This window comes from Nicotiana attenuata, chromosome 2 (assembly GCF_001879085.1).
Source record: "Nicotiana attenuata strain UT chromosome 2, NIATTr2, whole genome shotgun sequence".
In the NCBI taxonomy this organism is placed as follows: domain Eukaryota; kingdom Viridiplantae; phylum Streptophyta; class Magnoliopsida; order Solanales; family Solanaceae; genus Nicotiana; species Nicotiana attenuata.
In genome coordinates, this window is record NC_031990.1 from 56,216,733 (window position 1) to 56,236,485 (window position 19,753).

At 40.8% G+C, this 19,753-nt stretch overlaps 1 protein-coding gene across 1 annotated transcript; it reads right to left on the reverse strand.

The window, feature by feature from the left end:
• On the reverse strand, nt 14,616–15,830 carry LOC109219939 (zinc finger BED domain-containing protein RICESLEEPER 2-like). The gene is made up of 4 exons (XM_019384411.1): nt 15,519–15,830; nt 15,256–15,424; nt 15,128–15,185; nt 14,616–15,042 (listed from the first exon to the last, which is right to left on the reverse strand). Exons 1-4 carry the CDS (start codon nt 15,828–15,830, stop codon nt 14,616–14,618), a joined length of 966 nt encoding a protein of 321 aa, XP_019239956.1.

Here is a 19,753-nt window from a genome sequence, read left to right on the forward strand (position 1 = left end):
CAACAGTTGGTGGAACGGGATAATGGGTTGGTTGAAGAGGTGCAGATGTTGAGACAACACATGACAGACATGTATCAAGCCTGGATGACTGGAAAGGCGCCACCCCCACCACCACCAATTTTCCCGGACGCTACCCTTACCCGAACTCCCAACACAATGCCAGATGATCCTCCATATTCTCCAGATACACCCACTTATCACAATTTTCCCAACCACTCTAGTAGCTCCATCACGCATCCTCCAGTTACTTCTCCCCAATATTGCCCTCCTGTCATATCTATTACCCCAAATAATGAACACCCATTCAAAGCTCGTAATGCCCAATTTCACCCTCCAGAGGTTGCCCACAGGGTCCTTGATTCATACAAGAAGAGCTCCCGAGATGAGCTCCATGCTAGAAATGAAAAGGTTACAGAAAGGGAAGGACGAGATGAGGTACCCAGGAAGTTGACGAGCACAGAACAGCCCTTAAGGGACAAGCGAAGAGTGGGATGTCAGGGTAGCATGACTTGCAAAGGACTGATTGTGCCACATGACACCCGCCTGCCCGCAGGATTCAAAGTACCAAACTTTAACTTGTATGATGGGCGTGGAGATCCGGTAGCCCACCTGAGGGTCTATTGCAACGAAATGAGGATTGTTGGAGAGAAAGATGACGTGATGATGGCATATTTCAGTAAAAGCCTAACTGGGGCAGCTTTGGACTGGCATGGTCGTCAAAATGTCGATGAGTGGATTACATTGGGTGACATGGCTCAAGACTTTGTCCGATACTTTCGATGCAAATCAAGTGTTACCCCAGACCGCACCTCGCTATCTAAGATGGAAAAGAGGCCGGAGGAAAGCTTTAATGAGTTTGGGCTCAGATGGAGGGAGCAAGCTGCTCGAGTTAGTCCCCCGATCAGCGAAGAAGAAATGGTTAAGCTTTTTCTACAGGCCCAGGGACCCACCTACTACAGCCATTTGATCCCGGCCCTAGGAAAGCCTTTCAATGATGTGTTAGAAATAGGGGAGCTAGTGGAAGAAAGAATCAAGTCAGGCAAAATCGTGAGTTGTTCGGAAGCCATTCAGAACATACCAGTAAGCTTGGTTAGAAGAAAGAGGAACGGAAAAGACGATCCGATAGGTTTTCCTGATCAACACTTCCAGCCTCGACATCGTCCCCGTGGTTATCCTTGTGCATTAGATGACCTTCCCCGATGCTATTTCTCTCCACAGAAATCCCAAAGTCGCATATCACATTACCCAGCTCAAAATAATGCCNCATAAAGGACCACTAGAAGTTTCATTGTTGGATTAGTTGGATAATTGTGGGGAAGAAGTGAAATACCAAAAGAGGGGTCGAAAACACAAAAACAACAATATGGGATAGAACACTTGGGTCATCATAGTCAAAGGGTTGAAATTGGGTCAGGAATTTAAGGGGATTCAAAGCAAGGCCAGGAAAGCGGGACAGAGTGAAGCCCAGCAGCAGGGATGTACCTAGCAAGAATGCCAGCAACTAGCCACCATTTTTTAAAATTGACAAGATTTTTCTTTGATTGAAACAGGGGCAGAAATTTCGTTCATTTCGGAGAAACCCTCCTTAAGGGAAGGCAGCACCCAAGCAGGTATGACTAGAAACTCTCAGGACCCTCCTGGAAAATGGGACTTAGTTTAAATTTCCAAACAAGCATGAGTAGCATAATTTAGCACAAATGTATCCTAAAGAACATAGGTTGTAATTAGTGGTGACCAGGACCCTCCTGAATAATGGGACGCAGTTTTAAGATCTCCTTAGGTAACAAGATACTGTTGTAGGATAGTATAATTTAGCCGTAGAATTGGCACACCTAGGATAAGACTTGAATTTTGATTTTCAGGACCCTCCTGGATAATGGGACGTAGTTTTAAGATCTCCTTAGGTAACAAGATATAGTGGGAGTCGTACCTTCAGTAGATATAACTTAGGTTAAAACTATCTTTTAACTAGAAGTTGTCAGGACCCACCTGGATAATGGGGAGTAGTTTAAGACCTTTTAGACAACAAATGTAGTGGGGGTAATACCTCTAGAGGATACAACTCAGGTTCATAATTATTAGAAGTTGTCAGGACCTCCCTGGATAATAGGACTTAGCTTTCAAACTCTTATAATAGTTGGTAGAATAATTCAGTTTAACACTTACCCGTGTACCCAGCTACCAAACTGGGGCAGAAAATTTTCTTTGTTTTTATCTATTTTGTTACAGTCAAGAGCCCACCTGCAGAACAAGGGAATACTTTTCAAGTTCAACAATCAGGAGCCCACCTGGAGAACAAGGGAATACTTTTCAAGTTCAGCAATCAGGAGCGCACCTGGAGAACAAGGGAAGTACAATTCAAATTTTAGCTTTTAATTTTTAATATTTGATAACATGCCGTGCCCAGCCACCAAACTGGGGCAGAAAATTTTCTTTGTTGCAGTCAGGAGCCCACCTGGAGAATAAGGGAATACTTTTCAAGTTTCAGAAGTCAGGAGCCCGCCTGGAGAACAGAGGCATACATTTCAAGTTTCAGCAGTCAGGAGCCCGCCTGGAGAACAGAGGCATACATTTCAAGTTTCAGCAGTCAGGAGCGCCTGGAGAACAGAGGTATTACAATTCAAGTTTTAGTTTTCAAATTCTTATTAATATCTGGTAATATGATGCCCAGTCACCAAACTGGGGCAAGAGATTTTCTTTGTTTTGATGAAGTCAGGAGCCCGCCTGGAGAACAGAGGCACACATTTCAAGTTTCAGCAGTCAGGAGCCCGCCTGGAGAACAGAGGCACACATTTCAAGTTTGCAGTCAGGAGCCAGCCTGGAGAACAGAGGCATACAGTTCAAGTTTCAGCAGTCAGGAGCCCACCTGGAGAACAGAGGACTACATTTCAAGTTTTAGTGGTCAAAGCATCATTTGAGGAAAGGGAGAACACTGTAGAACGCAATTCAAGGTAGCAACAAAAGAATTCCAATGGAAGAATACAAGTTCAAGGCAACACAAAGAGCAAGTTAGAAGACATAGATATGACACTTTTTGTAATTCATAGATCATAGCTTAGGCTAGCTTCTTTTTATTTTGATATGGTGTAATAAGGAGGTCAGCAAGCAGTAACAGCAGCAACAGCAGTGAAATCACAGCCCTGGTAGTCCCAGCTACCAAATCTTCCAGAACTACACTGACCTGATTCCTTTATAGCCAAGGATATGTAGGCAACCTTTGAAGCAGGGTTCGGTCAAACGGTTTTCAAAAATGCTTCACACGGAACATTCAAACGGGCAAAAATCGCTCGTATCCGCTCACTTATCTTTGCCCGAGAACTCTTCGTGTTCCCGAGCAAAGAGGGGCAGCTGTGAGCATGTGATTTTTGCCCTATATGAATTATTCCCAAAAATTCAAACAAAATGATTTATTTCTTTATTTTACAATTTTGTGAATTTTATGTTCTTTTCTGTTAATTGTTTGCATTTATATCTGTTAGGATTTAATTTCATATTTTAGGATTAATTAGTAGTTAAGTTGTCTTTTTAGACAAAGTATTAAGAAAATAACAAAAATAGTCCATTTTGCATTTTTTGTTAATTGCCGAATTTGTCATGAGTTTACTTTAAAATAGGACTTAATCAATTTTTGGGAGTTAATTGGTTTAATTTTGGAAATAAATTAGGTCTTGGTTTTAATTTTGCATTTTTATAAAATCAAAAAATATATATAAAACACAAATGAAAACAAATAATAATAAAATAAAGAGAAAACAAAAATGGAAATAAACAAAAGAAGAGGCTGCCCAATACAAGACCACCAAATTGGGCTATGTTTTAACTAATTAACTAGCCCAAAGACCAAATACCCGCCCTAAACTAGCCCAATCCAATCCCCCACCCGGTCCAAATCCTTGTTCCCTTAAACGACCCCGTTTTGGAGCCAGTTAACCCAAGCCGTCAAGGTAATTGGATCAAACAGCCAGGAATCGATCTCCCAGCGTATTTAACTGTCCGAACCCATACCCCCCCCCCCCCTCTCAAAACCCCCCTACTCCGTTTCTAACCCAAACCCTAGAGACTCCAGCCGCCCCCATACTCTCCGTTGAAACCCGCCGGCGGCGATGACACTAGTTACGCCGATGACTGCCAAAATCACACCCTAACTCTGTCTCCGTCTCCTCATTCCAATTCTACACCTCTCTCCCTTCGAATCAACCTCAAACTCCTCGAATATTGATTTGAAGCTGTCAAACCCTAGCGCCGCCACAAGTCCCCAGTGGCGGCGCCACCACCAAATCACCCCGAAATCATTCCCTGCATCCTCCTTGCCCTTCTCATCTTGAATCTCGAACTTAAACCCCTCAAATCCCAGCGGAATGCTGTTAATTCCGGATCTAGGGTTAGAGTTCAACCTGTTTTGGGAATTCAAATGCTCGAGTAATTTTAAAGTTAATGTTACATGTCTATTTCAGACGAAATAGACATGCAACATTAATTGAAAATCAAATTCGAGGGTAACTTAGGGAAGGCTGTATCAGTGAGTTTATGATTCTCCTTTTCTTCTCTGTTTTCAATTTTGTTTAGTTTATTACTGTTATTGTGTGTTTATTTCAGAATTTTGTTGATTAGTGATTTAAAGTTTCAATTTAGGTTTTTTTTTGTTTCTTCTGCCATACAGTTAATCTGTTTTAGTAATTTGCTTGTGTGATTTCAATCGTAGGCATCCATATTTGGCTTTTATCTCGTTGATTCTGTTTTTTTTTTTCTTCTTTTAATAATTCTGTTTGTTTTCTTTTTGGTTATTAATCCTGTTTAGTTAGCTTGTGTTAGTCTGCCTTTGATAATTCAATTTGGTTCAATAATATGAAGCAGTTAATTCAGGATCCCAAAGTGTAGTCTTAATTTGGTTCAGTTCGTAGATCAATAAGAGTTTACATTAGGATTATCCTTCAGTAGTTGATTAATTCAGAGCTTAGGGAATTGTTTGGTTATAGCTACAATTTAGTTTAAGCTCAGGGGGTAATTGGGGTAATTTAGGGATAAGGAATCTTTAGTAATTGATCTAGAGCTTCCTAGAAGTTTCTAGATAAAAGGTTTTAAGGAAATTCAGGAATTAGGTGTGATAACTTGCAACACAAGGCAATAAATAAAGGACTATTTTGAAAATAACAGAGGGACTAGAGGGCAAACACAAAATCTGAAGGCTGCCCTCATTTTGCCTATAAAAAGGCATGCCAATGCCTTAAGTCACAAGTTTTGGGAGCCCTCAAAAATTCCCCCCAAAAAGCTCTCTTAGTTTTTTTCAGATCTAGTTTTGAAATTCAGCATTCAAAAAACCAAAAACTAACAAAAAATACAAAAAAGAAAAGAAAATCCAAAAACAATACTGTTTCACTCAATTTCCAAGTTCATTTCTGGTTTTAGTAGCTGATTTACATCTCTTAGTTCATTTTCTGGTAATTTGAGGTTTCAGAGGAGTTTTCTGTTTAATTTCGGGGTTCAATCAGTCAGTTTTGGACCAGTTTATTGGGTTTTCGAGTATTGAGGTGTCCCTGGTTGTTTGAGAGTTTAGTTTTGATTCAAAAGTTGATCCTGCTGTTGCTGTGTTGTTAATTCCCTGCTGGTTTGCCGAAATTGTTCCTGAACTATTGCTGTTGCGTTGCTGTTGCTGATCGTTTCTTCTTCTGTTGAAATTCTATTTCCCAGGTACACTTCCTCGAATTGCTTCCATGTAGCTCAAAATTGAAGTTGAAATAAAAATTACTATCAGATCTATGCACTTTAGAAGCTGTTTGATGTTTATCGTTAAATAGTTTAGTCGTTTAGATTGTTAATTGATGTTAGTGGACTAAGCTAGTATTGACTTGAGCAATAGACATATGGCTGTATAATTAGGACTTCTTGTAGGTTAATTTGGACTGTTTTTCTTTGACTGCCATCTTGCATTGGACTGATATGTTATAACAGGACTGAGTTGGACTATGTGAGTTATCGTTTTCACATGTTTATGTGATTACTATTAGTCAAGCATTCAGTGATAATTACGGTCCTTGTAGGTTGATAGAGTAATGTCGTAATCAGCTGAGGTTAATTCCAGTAGTTTTGTCCTGTTATTTTATGAAGTTAATCAGCCGTAATAAAGTAGTAATGATGCTGTAATGCAGTTCTATCATGAAATTATTTCAGTAGACATGAAGTGGTGTTTAAGTTCAGAATGGCAATACAATTCGATATGTGGTTAAATATAAATGAACAATTAAAATATTGGTCTCACATGCATGTTTAGTCTGTTAAAAGGCGTTTGAGCTTAAATAATCCATTATCTTGTAGTTCTTTTTTAAATCTGGCAATCACAGGTTTAATTCAAAATCAGTCATAACCATTACACAATTTAGTTATTCAATGCTTGCATGTCATACTGGACGCTTAGTATCTCTCATTTGTTAGCATCCACGCTTGGGCTACAAACCTTGGCCCAAATTGTGGTTAAATCTAATTGTAGCCGTGAGAGTTCGAACGAGGCCTTGTGCAGTTTGGGCCTCAAGCTCTCTGAAATGTGGACCCAGGTCCAATGTTATTTCCTACCCGGATTACCTCAGTTCAGCAACAGACTATTTAGGACTTTTTCCTATATTTTTAGAGATCAACAAAAATAGAAATCATAGTTACTTTAGGATTTGCCCTTTAAAATAAATAATAGATGAGACGAGCCTCGCCGAATAGAGTATAAATTGCGGGGCCCTCATTCAATGCTTAACTAAAAATACCTAGACTTCGGGATGGGCCGTTTAGCGAATTTCACGGCCTTCCCCAAAGATAATAACGCGATAGTCTCTTTAGGCACGCACTTTAAATAATTTTACATTCCTAAATACGGGTGCACATTTATGTGACCCAAATCCAAATCTCAACGAAGTCGAAATATGTCAAAAACCACGGGTGTATTTATGTGACGTGGTTCGAGACGTATTTTCACGACGTTGCAAGTCTCTTAAAATAAACAATAATAATAAAAGCGGTTCAAAGCTAAAGACATAAATCCCAAGAACATGTACTAAAATCAAATAAATAAGCCAAATATGACAGTTGAGCGACCGTGCTAAAACCACGGAACCCGAGAATGCCTAACACCTTCTCCCGGGTTAACAGAATTCCTTACCCGGATTTCTGGTTCGCGGACTGTTAACAGAGTCATAATTTTCTCGGTTCGGGATTCTAAACCGGTGACTTGGGACACCATTAATCTCCCAAGTGGAGACTCTGAATCTTAATAATAAATCTCATTCCGATTGTCCTTTAAGTGGAAAAAACTCCTTTACGCCCTTGCGGGTGTAGTGAAAAGGAGGTGTGACACTGGCTTTTACTGCTTCGTTATAGCCTGTTGATATGCCTTTACGTGATTTCTTATTACTCAGTCTGCATTTATTATTATTACTCACTGAGTTGGAGTACTCACTTTAATCCCTGCACCTTGCGTGCAGTTTCAGGTATTTCTAAACCCGGTAGCGGGTATTGGTTGCTCAGAGGCAGAGTTATCGGAGTTTAGCAAGGTAGCTGCCCGACGTTCGTAGCACTGCTTTTCTCCCTCCTGATTTCATTAGATTGTATTTAGTGCATTTTCAGAATTTTCCGTTGTATTTAGACCTTAGTAGATGCTCGTGACTTGTGACACCCCGATGTCGGGCTATGTCTATTCCGCAATAGTATTATCTACCTTATTTTGGGATTTATTATTATGATTTAGACTTAGTTCTATTATTTAATTGCTTAAGAATGAAGAGGGAGTGTGTCGGCTGGCCTTGTCTTCACGAGAGGTGCCATCACGATCGGGTCCGGGTTTAGGGTCGCGACACAAAGTGTACAACAAACGGACTCAATGTGTTGAGGAAAGTATACATGTGATCTTTGATGAATCTCACCTCTCCTCTGAAAAAGACAGACATGTTGATCAAGATGGAAAACCCTTATCTGTTCCAGGAAAAGTCATTGACATGGCAAATGGAAAAGCAAACATGATGAGTAATGTAAAAGAATCAAGTGAAAATGATACAAGTACACCTCCATCTACTAAAGAGGAACCTGGTCCCATGATCACACCAACTGAAGTTGAAAATAGATTTGTTGATGCAATCCAAGGTACTCCACTTGCTGAAGTAAGAAGCGCCCAAGAACCCCAGTCAAACATACCTAGGTCCTCTGTCAATGAGATTCAGGTACCAAATTGGAAGCACAAATGCTCACATCCTCTTGACAATATAATCACCCCTCTTGACTCAGGAGTTCAAACCAGATCAAAAGCAAGAAATTCACTTGCCTCTTCAACCTGTCTTTCTCAAATAGAGCCTAAAAATATCAAAGAAGCGTTGAAAGATGCAGACTGAATCACAGCAATGCAAGAAGAGTTACACCAATTTGAAAGAAACAAGATATGGCACCTGGTTCCTCGACCTACAGATCGAACTATCATAAGGACCAGGTGGGTATTTAGGAACAAACTTGATGAGTTCGGAAATACAACAAGAAATAGGGCAAGACTTGTAGTTCAAGGCTACAATCAGGAAGAAGGGATTGATTATGATGAAACATTTGCTCATGTTGCTCGAATGGAAGCCATTAGAATTCTTATTGCTTTTGCATCTCATATGGATTTCACACTATTCCAAATGGACGTCAAAAGTGCATTTCTAAATGGCTACCTGAAAGAAGAAGTCTATCAAGCAGCCTCCTAGATTTGAGTGCCACGAGCATCCTGAGCATGTGTTCAAAATCGACAAGACATTGTATGGGCTAAAGCAGGCTCCCCGGGATTGGTAAAGGTGGTCAATATTCCTTCTAGAAAATGGCTTTACAAGAGGGAAAATTGACAACACCCTTTTTTTGAAGAAACGAGGAAGGAACCTGCTCATTGGTCAGGTATATGTTGATGATATCATTTTTGGAGCCACAGCTGATTCTCTTTGTGAAGAATTTGCAAAACTCATGGGGAGTGCATTCGAGATGAGTATGATGGGAGAATTAAATTTCTTCCTAGGACTTCAAGTGAAGCAATCTCAGAAGGGAACATTGATAAGTTAGCAGAAGTACATCAAGGAGCTGCTGAAAAGGTTTGACATGGAAGCATCAAAAGTCATCGACACCCCTATTGCCACAGCTACCCGTCTAGACATGGATGAACCTGGTTCCTCTGTAAATCAGACCATGTATAGAAGGATCATAGGGTCACTCCTATATCTCACTGCAAGCAGACCAGACATTTTTTTAGCGTGGATCTTTGTGCAAGGTTTCAATCCAATACAAAGGAATCTTATTTGAAGGCTGCCAAGAGAATATTGAGATATCTCAAAGGAACACAGGACCTGGTTCTCTACTATCCCTCAGGTGACAGCTTTGATCTTATTGGGTATGCTGACGCTGATTACGCAGGATATCTGGTGGACAGGAAAAGCACGCCTGGAATGGCACACTTCCTGGGTTCTTGCCTAATCTTATGGGGTACAAGGAAGCAGAACTCAATGGCACTCTCAACTGCAGAAGCAGAATATGTAGCAGCTGCCTCTTGCTGTGCTCAACTACTGTGGATCAAGCAGTAGTTGGAAGACTTTGGAGTATTCTCAGATTGTGTGCCTCTCTTATGTGATAATACAAGTGCACTCAACATGGCAAAAAATCCAGTTTAACATAAGAGGACCAAGTACATTGATGTACGCCATCATTTTCTCAGAGACAATGTTGAAAAAGGGCTTACATGTATGAAATTCTGCAGCACTGAAGATCAAATTGCAGATATATTTACCAAAGCCCTGAGCAGAGAACACTTTGAGAAAAATCGTCTCGCACTAGGTTTGATAAAACTCAATTGAGAACCCGGTCCCCCAAATGATTGGCTATGAAAGAAATGTTCAGGTAAAATTAGCTAAAAAGTGTTTTCTGGAAAAGTCTAACTCACCTCTATACCGTTATAGGTAGACACGCATGATGATTACAGAGGAAATAAGCAGGTGAGGCAGTGTACGATGGCAAAAAGGGCAAAGCTTACAGATGCAAGATTTGTCAAGGAACCTAGTTCTCCTGACACAGGTTAGTAGTTTCTCTGTTGTCTCATGCACAATTTTGAATGGTTAAAACAAGTGTCATGTCATCAATATGTCAGTTTCTTTTCTTTGCGTCTTTTGAACCCAAATGTCTGACCCATTGAAAACCGACCCAACTCCCAAAACTGCCGCCCTTTCTTCACCGGTCCCTCATCTATCATAAATACATCTATCACTGTCACAACTCCTCCCATCAAATTTCAAAACCCCCTTCTTCTGTCTCTCTTCGAATTGCCAAATCCCTTCTCTTCTTCTCACCATGGCTAAAAATCAAGCAACCTCGAGTGTTCCAAGCAACACCCCCATTGAGTCCTCACCTGTTGAAACACCGATATTAGACTCTTCACCCATACTACTGCTAGCCAAAACCCTAGGACAGAGTCATCCCCAGATTTCGTCTCCTCTCCTACCCACTCGAGTTCTGGTTCTCATAGGAGTCGCAAAATCTTGACTCCCAAAAGATTTGTAGCCCCGAGCACTCCTCCTCTTTTGCCGGAAAAAGGGGATGAATAGAGTACTGCTGACAAAGAAGAAAATCAGGAAATTTCAAGTTTTCCTATGAAGAAGGGTCAAAGGTAGATCAAACTGATGGTTCTGAGAATGTTGACTCAACAAAGACTACTCCTAATCTCGTATCCAAAGGTAACACTCCTTCCTCTCCTGAGTTTTCCATTGGTGTACAAGAGAAAGAGGCGATAAAGAACATGTTGTCCATAGCTAATGAAGGGGTTTTTGTTGAAGGAGGTGAGGATGGTTTTGAGACTCAGAGGGAAGAGTCTAAAATTGTTGGAGAGGGTAAAGAGCTTGTGCCTGTTGAACCATCGACACAAGAAGGTGCTACTGGGGAACCTGCTGGAGGACCTGATCCCCCTTCGGAGGATCCAACTTAGATGTCCTCTCCAGAACCCCAGGTCAGCACTGACCCTTCTCCCTCTCCTTATTTTGATAATGATCTTTTGTGTATGGTGGTGCCTGAGGAAAAGTCTGTGTCCAGAGAAGAAAAAGGGGATAATGAAGAGGATTCTGATGATTTTCCAATAGCAAGCTTGACTAGGCGTAGACCAATAGTTGCTCAAGAGTCTACTCCTAAGCGGCTCACTACAAGGTTGCAAAGGAAGGAGGCTTTTGAGTCTGCTCTTAAGAATAGCCAAGCTAAGTTAAGGAGAAGAAAGTTGGTGAAAGATGGGAAAGCTGTAAGTGAAAAGTCAGTGCCTATCGTGAATGTGGATGAGGAAGAAGCCGAGGAACCTGGTTCCTTGACTAGAAATCTCTCACAGAAATATGTTCTCTCCAAGCCAAAAAGAGGATCTTTTGTGTCTGCTGAAAATATGAACAAGTCTGATGATTTTGTCTCTAGTGATAATGTAGTGAAAGAAACTAGTGATAAGTCTGTGGAAGAATCTGGTGCTGGGGTGATGGAAGAATTGGGTGAAAAGTCTGTGAAGTCTGATGAAAAAGAGAAAAATGTTTGCAAATCTGCCAAAAGAAGAGCTGAAACCGATGAAGAACCCGGTTCCTCAAAGAGGGCCAGATTGGTGAACCAAGAAGTGCTGGGAAAGAGAGATTGAGGAGCCAAAAGGCGCAATGGGGCCGCACATATTCCCCTGATATCTTGGAGGAGGCTGGTATGAGACAGCTAGTTGAGATCTGTGAGTTTCAACAATGGACACATTTGTTCACCAATGATGATCCAAAGGTGTATGAAGAGGAGGTTCAAAGTTCTATGCTGACTTATTCAAGGTTGAAAATGATCACATTTGTGTGTTGGTGAATGAAGTTGATATGGTAATGGACTCTGCTTTGTTTGGGTATATTCTTGGTGTGCCTGCTGAAGGGCTGTCAAGTGTTCGGGGAACCTGTTCTCAAAATTTTAGAAATGCAATCTTGAAGGATAGAGAAGTTCAGCAGGGAGAACGGGTTCAGAAGAAGGCCCTCCTTCCTTTATATCAACTGCTATTTGAGATGGTGAACAAAGTATTGCTGCCTCAAGCTGAGAGAATATCTATCACCTCTCGTGCAGACCTGTTCCTCATGGAAGCACTGGACAACGTCACTACTATCAATCTGCCGGGAATCATGATAGAGCACATGAATAATGTGGCAGACTTTAAAGATGGTAATCATTGGCTGTCGTATGGGTTCTTTATCACCAAGGTCTTTGAGCACTTCAAGGTTCCCCTAGGACCAGCTAAAGTGGGCACTGAGAAGCAAACTTTCTCCAAAGCCACTCTTGAAGAATGTGAGCGTATTGAGAAAGTTGGAGGAGTTGGAAGCACTTCTACTATATCTCAGTTGATCAATGCTCAAAACAGTGCTACTACTGAGATAAGGCAATTAAAAGCAAGGAATGCTATCCTTGAAACTCAGTTTAGTTAGCTACAAGAGGCACCTGGTTCCAATAGCTCTCAAAGTGAAGAGGTTGCTGAAAGAGAGACTGCTCAACGAGCAAATGTCAGCAAATGCTCGAATGGATTTAGTCCTCCAAACCCTTGCCTCTGCCTCCAAGCCTTCTCCTTCCAGTGCTCCCTAAATAGTGTCCCCTCAGTGTCAAGTCTATGATCTAGTTTGTGGTCAAGTCCTTCAGTGTTAGTTTTTATAATGATGTTTGTGGTATTTTTTTTGTTGTTCAAAATTGTTGATGGTGGTCGTAACATTTACTCTGCTCTTATTAAAAAATCCAAATTATGTTAATGCAAGCTTTTCCCTTTTTGATGTTTATACCTTGCTTTTCTGCTTTGTTTTTCGTAATGATTGTGTGAACATAAATGGCATGAGTTAACTTAAAGCTAGACTTCTTTATTGCTTACAAAATGATCTAATCTTTTTATGATGCCAAAAGGGGGAAAATAATTTAGGGCAGGGGGAACGAGATGGGGAATAGATTTAGGGGGAATACAGGAAATGCTGGTTCTTAGGGGGAACATGAATTATAAGTTTGTCATCATCAAAAATGGGAAAATTGATAGGTTATATGTGTATCCCTGTTATATTTTGATTATCTAACAAACTTGCTGTAAAGAACCAGATACACTTCTTCAGGACCTTAAAAGATCAACATATCTCCAGCTGAGACACAGTTCAACTTGTCTGAGTCAAAGGAACAACAGAGGGAACAGGTCGCTACCAGCTCCCGAGGTAATTGTATGAAGTCAACTCTCCAGCTGGAAAAGTTGCTGCTTACACACGCTACAGTACAGGAACAGTGCAGCAATCAACTTTATGGAGAATACCTTTTACCTACCTTGCTTACATAATCATTAGTGATGTCACACATGTATTATTAACATCAAGGAAGGTAAAACAAAACACTTGAACACTTAGAGAATTTACTCAAGCTCTCTCACTTGATTGATCATAGGGGTGGGCATTCGGTATTTCAGTTCGGTATTTAAGAATTTTGGTTCGCTATTTCGGTATTCGGTTTATCAATTGTGTATACCAAATACCGTACCAAAGTATTTCGGTACGGTTCGGTATTTCTTATTTTGGTTCGGTACGGTTTCGATTTAATATTTGCTAAATAAGCAACACTAACAAGTGACAATTCTCCTATGTTTCAATGCCCTATCTAACTGTTCAGCCAAGAAATGAAGAAATACAATGAAATTGAACAACATATCTTCAGAAAGAAGTAAATAGACTTATAGACATTTACTGGCATTTGGAGCCAACTCAAATTCTTGTGGGTTAATGCCTTAATACACAACGAGACAGGCTGTAAATCAATTGCAGAACAAGGCAACAAGCTGCAAATTTTAAAAGTTTGTACTCTTAACAGGCTGCAAATTTTTTCTCTGAAAATGGCAGAAAATATATGCAACAGTAGCAGCATTAACAGAATAACAGTAGAAGCATTAACAGTAGCATAATTAACAGTAGCAGTAGGGAAGTAGCATAATTAATAGTAGCAGCAACCAGCAGACTCTAACAAGCAGCCGAATTAAACACACACAGTGCAACAAAAACAACAAAAACAGAGAGGGCATCCCTCAATTCAAGTTCACACTAATACTCTCGAATCAACTTAGTTTAAATTCTTAAATACGGATTCCAGGAAGACGCTCAAGACAATGCCCAATATGCTTCCATAAACAATATGTGCCATTCCTCTTTGGATGAACATTATAGACTCGACCGCAATACTTGCACTCTACTTTGCGAACTTCTCCGTTATCTTCTTTCACCTCAAAGTGTTCCTTAATATGAGAGCGTAATTTAGGAGCACGGGAATGATTGCTCTTGAACCTAAAAAAAATATAAATCATAAGTTAGAATATTATTTTTTGATGATAATAAAACAAAACTACAAAAGTATATCACCAAACAAATAGAGTATTAAACTTACCACTCAAGTTGCAAGTTGCAACTATACATCAAACAATTCTAGTGGTGCCTCCATTATTTTTCATATCTGAAGATAATTCGACCAAAAATGTCATACAAATAAACAAGTATGATATATTATTTTTAACTAAAATACACACAAAATATTAAAGCTTACCAAGCCCGAGTTCCTCAAGATACTTCAAGTCTTCTTCAACACTAATAGGATTCATTAGTCAACGAACTCCTAAATGAATCAAGAATACGGCCACCAGTGCTAAACGCACATTCCGACACCACACTAGAAATTGGAATGGCCAACACATCACGAGCCAACTCCGAAAGAATAGGAAATCTTGGAGCATGTGTTTTCCACCAACTTAAGATATCAAATTCTTCACTAAAAGGCTCTTGTTCTTCACTATTGTATTTATCCAACTCCGATTTAGCACCCCCACTTCCATTGTCTTCCTTTTTTTTCTTCAAGTGAAGCTTCGTCCTTATTAAAGATGCAGTTATAACACTCCCACTAGATGTATTAGATATGTTATTAGATGAAGTAGAACTAGATGGAGATTGAGGACAAGATCCAGTTGAATACTTTTTTCTTCTCCTTTTCCTCCCCAAAAAGTTCTTCAAGTGCTCCCTTTACATATTCAAATTTGTTACGTGGATCCAAGACGGAAGCAATAAAACTTATTTAATTCATCTTTTCAGGCTCACCCCAATACTTCTTGAACTTTTCTTGCATCCGCTCAGCCATTTTTTTCAAATGCTCATCGTCACTAACTAAACGCATTTTCAAATAACAATAAAGTTCAGATACATCCTCAAAATGAGCATTACAAGTAAAGTGAACCTGAAACTTTTTTGGTGAGCTCGTAAAATCTTGAAAGAAACTCTATCATATTCCTCACATTCACCCAATCATCAGATTCAAGAGGACCTGCACTACTACCATCTTCACAAAGATGAGAACATTGATGAGCAGAAAATCCATCATCAAAGAGATGAAACTTGTCAAAGGCCTTTTTAAAGTTTTGTGCCATATCCAATATTAATAAAATAGGTGGAATTCCATCTAGTAGGAACATCCAAATACAATGTTTTGGTACATTCTACCTTTACATGTGCACAACACTGTTTAAACTTTAAGGTCCTTGCAGGCGAAGATCTCATATACCTCACAATATTTCTAACACGTGTGACAGAAGCATCAATTTCTTTCAAACCATCTTGAACAATTATATTTAATATATGAGCCATGCATCTCACATAAAGATGTTTACCACCCATCATATTAGTTTTCCACATATCTAACTTTTTAGACAATTCTTTGATTGTGACATCATTTGAAGAAGCATTGTCCACAGTAATAGTGAATACCTTGTCTAATTTCCATTCAAGCAAACAATTTGAAATAGCTTTAGCCATCTCTTCACCCTTATGACTAGTGATAGGGAAAAAATTTAGTATTCTTTTATGCAACTTCCAATCCCTATCAATGAAGTGAGTTGTCAAACACATATAATTTATTCTTTGTAATGAAGTCCATGTGTCTGTTGTGAGGAAAATTTTTGGTTGTGCTTCTCTAAAAGACCTTCTTAGATTTTACTTCAATTCACTGTAAACTTCATAACAATCCCTTGTTATTGTTCTATGAGAAGGAAGACAAAATAGTGGTTGAGTTTTTCTCATAAACTTTGATCGAGGCCAACCCTGCACTACTACAAAGTAGCAAGAGTGGTCGAAGCAGCTTTTACCCGAGAAGGTCGGGATCGATTTCCACAGGGAGCTAGAGATGGGAATTGAGTTTCTATCTAAATTGGAGTTGCGTAATTGTTCCTAATTGCACTTCTAAACATGGTTGGTTTTGATATTACTTCTAAATTTATACTACTAAGATGCTAAATTAAGCTAAGTTAAGCTAAGAGTAAACTATTGAAGGTTGTCTAAATAGTTAAAAGGCACTAGGGAAGTGACTTTCTCCTAGGTAGATACTTGACGGGTTCTCGTGTCTAAGGTTAGGTTGTCATATTTGGGGATTACGATATAACCATTGCACGATTCTACTCACTCTATACCTCTCGGTAGTTTGAGTGATTTTGCCCTAATTGACTTTCTCAAGATCAATTGGGTATGATAATTTGTGTAAGCAATTGAAGTTCAAGTCAGGTATTACTATCTCTAGGTTTAACCCTTTAATTGGGGCTATCAATCTCTTGAGTACGCCCCAATTCCTTGTTGGACTAATTTTCCTAGACTTAGGCTCTCTTTCTCAAGAAGAGCCCAAGTCAAATAGGCATAAACTAGTGTTTGCAACCACTAATTTAACAATAAAACCATAAATTAGTCCAAATATCAAACACCCATAGACATTCAAACCTTAAAACACAAGACTCATCAATTACCCACACTAGGGTTGAGCCACACCCTAGCTAATGGGTCTAGCTACTCATGATAATATAAGAAAACAAAGAAATATATGAAGAAAAACCCATAATATTTAATTGCTAACTAAAACTTGAAGATTCAATGATAAAACTATTGTAAAATTACTCAAAATGGTAAAAGGTTACTGTTCACGAGCGCAGCTCTGCCTAAAATTACAACTGATGAATCACCCTACGGGTCCTCCAACTGTATAACTGCATCATCGGAACGGGGAATCACCCTTTTCCTCTTGGGAGGCCTCTCTGACTCCTGCTCTGGCTGGGGCTGGGTTGCTGGCGCCGGGTTATGCAATAATAGGTCCAGAGGCAAGTGATCAACCTTCAACCTGTCTACCTCTACCCTTAGCTCCTTCACCGACTCCTTTGAAGCCCGAGTCTTTCTCATTTTCTTTGCCTGCCTACCAAGCTCTTTTAGTGCCTGTCCATGTGAATCAACAGCTTCCAAAATCAATTTCTGGTTCTCTAGGAACTTCTTCTAGTTGTCCAGAAGCTCCTTGAGAGTGTCCTCAATGGACTGTGGGACTTGTGGAGGAGGAGGTGCTGACTGGGCTGCCATCGTAGTAGATAGTACAGACAGCTTAGAAGTAGTTGTCTGTATCCAGTTGTTGATGCTGGCGAGGGCCTGGCTCAGGCGGTGGGCAGTCAAGGGGTATGCAGTGGATGAGGGCACCTCTGGAGCTGCAAAAGTAGAGGGTCGGCCATGTCTGTTGTGGTGGGAGAAGGCTGAGTAGGAGCCACTACTACTACTGGCTCTTCAGACTGGCTAGTTGAAGTAGTGGCTTTGCCCTTGTAGTGCTGTTGTCATCACCCTGCAGGATGTACCAGGAGAACAGTGCCTTTGCTTTTACTTTCATATCAAATTTCCGCTTCTTTACCTCTAAGTGCTCAAGGTACATGGTCAGGAAGTTGGGGAAGGGATAAGATCTGTCACCTTCGTTCACCACCCGTGTAATTACCCGGGACATCACATTCCCGACGTCAATCGGGTACCCTGCCATGATCGATGCCAACAATATAGCTCGGTGAATAGGGAGTGAGTTGTCGTGAGTGGTGGGGTCTAGCCTGCTACACACAAATGTTTCCCACCCTTTAGCTTCAAAGTTTAATGTTCGCCTCAAAATCTCCACTCCCACGGTCAACCAATCTGGGGTGGTACCTGGGATTGCCAAGTACTCTGCCAACCAAGGACGAGCAGCCTCACCCAATGCCATCTTCTCCAAATACAATGACTCGTCCTCCTCCATGAAGCCCAGGTAGTCATTTATTGCTTTTCCATCAAATCTTACTTTCAAATTCCGCACCTTGGTCACTGTGGTGCCCTTTTTGATGTGGGCAACATTGGTGTCGAACTCCTTGACCAGGTGCTCATTTGTATCCTCACAGTTGCTTATGAAGTAGTCCCAGCCCACTCTCTCTCTGAACTGTCTTCTCACATTGGGGTTGTGAGGCAAGAGGTCTCTATCGATGAAACTTCGTTCAAGAATCAATTTCCTCTCAGGCCACCATCCTCTGAACTTGTGGTAGGCCACCTCACTCACGAATCGGTCTTGCCATGCTTCTGGGTTCCTTGTTCTCTCTACTCCTCCCACTTGGGGCTCACCCCCTCCTTCTTCTCCTTTTTCTTGTACTGGACCCTCACCGGAGAGTGAAGCTGTAGGAGAGGTGGAATATTCTTTGCCACTGCATGCGGCTGAGCCCTCAGACGACTTAGAAGATACACGCACTGATGCTTGGGAAATGGGAGGGACTGGAGGTGTAGGGTCATCTGTCAGTCTAAACCTCTTCGGGAAGTCATCTATATACTCCGGGACGGAGTCAGAATCAGACGCCTCCCGGGAAGGCTCATACTCACTTCCCGATGAATGGGAAACAACTCTATCAGCAGCCCGGATTGCCTTTCTTGTTGCCTTTATTGCTTCCCGAACTTGGGGGATCAACATTATCTTTCCACGTCCCCTCCCCCGGGAGGACTCTCCTCGTCCTGATTATTTATCACCTTTGCCTCGTGATTTCACCATTGTCTGCAAGCAACATTCAGTTGAGCCTTGTTAGTATTATTAGAATCAATTAAATTCAGAATAGCAGAAGACTTGTTGCAGACGGTCAAAAGTTGCAGAGTGCGGACCGCACAAAATGAAGTACGGCCGCAAAGAGGCTATCGCGGACCGCACAAAATCCATTGTGGTCCGCACAGAGGTGGGGTTCAGACTACCCACTCTCTGAATCTATGCACTGCGGACCGCACAAAATGCATTGCGGTCCGCATTGAGGCATCGTGGACCGCACAAAATCCATTGCGGCCGCGGTCCTCAAATGTCAGCTTTCAGAACTTAATCCACCGCGGTCCGCACAAAATAGTATTGCGGACCGCAAAGAGGCACCGCGGACCGCACAAAATCCACCGCGATCCACGGTGAGTTCCCAGCAGCAACACCAACCTAGGGTTCAAGTTTTGTCCATTTTTAGTCCAAATTTTTACCTAATAATGATTCCCTAGGTGTTGCCTCAGTGTTGTAACTAATTATGCCTAATTAAAATAGGATTAACTAACCTATGCTACTAAATTAAAAGAAAAACGGGAAGACAAGAAGAAAAACTAAGAGAAAATGAAACTCAAAAGAAAATAGCAAAATTAAACAACTAAAAAGGAATTAAGGTTACTAGAAATGAGATGCACTGATGATTAATCAAGACTAAGCAGTTGAATTCGTGCAATTTTAGAGAGTGAACAGTACTTTTAGGCCTCTGAGAGTAAAAAGATCGAAAAGTTCAAATGGAGGGCCTCAGGTCCTATTTATAGAAAAAGGTCCTGGGCCCCAGCTCACCTACCCACCGCGGACCGCACAAAATGGCACCGCGGTCCGCGGTGCTCAGAAACATGAAGCACTGGGAGATTGGCCACTG

What these genes read in the sequence shown, in the direction of transcription:
- LOC109219939 (XM_019384411.1), bottom strand. Translation starts at nt 15,830, where the DNA reads ATGGCTAAAGCTATTTCAAATTGTTTGCTTGAATGGAAATTAGACAAG. An exon ending in GCTCACCAAAAAAGTTTCAG is followed by an intron (nt 15,186 to 15,255) that starts GTTCACTTTACT and finishes AAATGCGTTTAG; the next exon opens with TTAGTGACGATGAGCATTTG. An exon ending in ATGCAAGAAAAGTTCAAGAA is followed by an intron (nt 15,043 to 15,127) that starts GTATTGGGGTGA and finishes GAATATGTAAAG; the next exon opens with GGAGCACTTGAAGAACTTTT.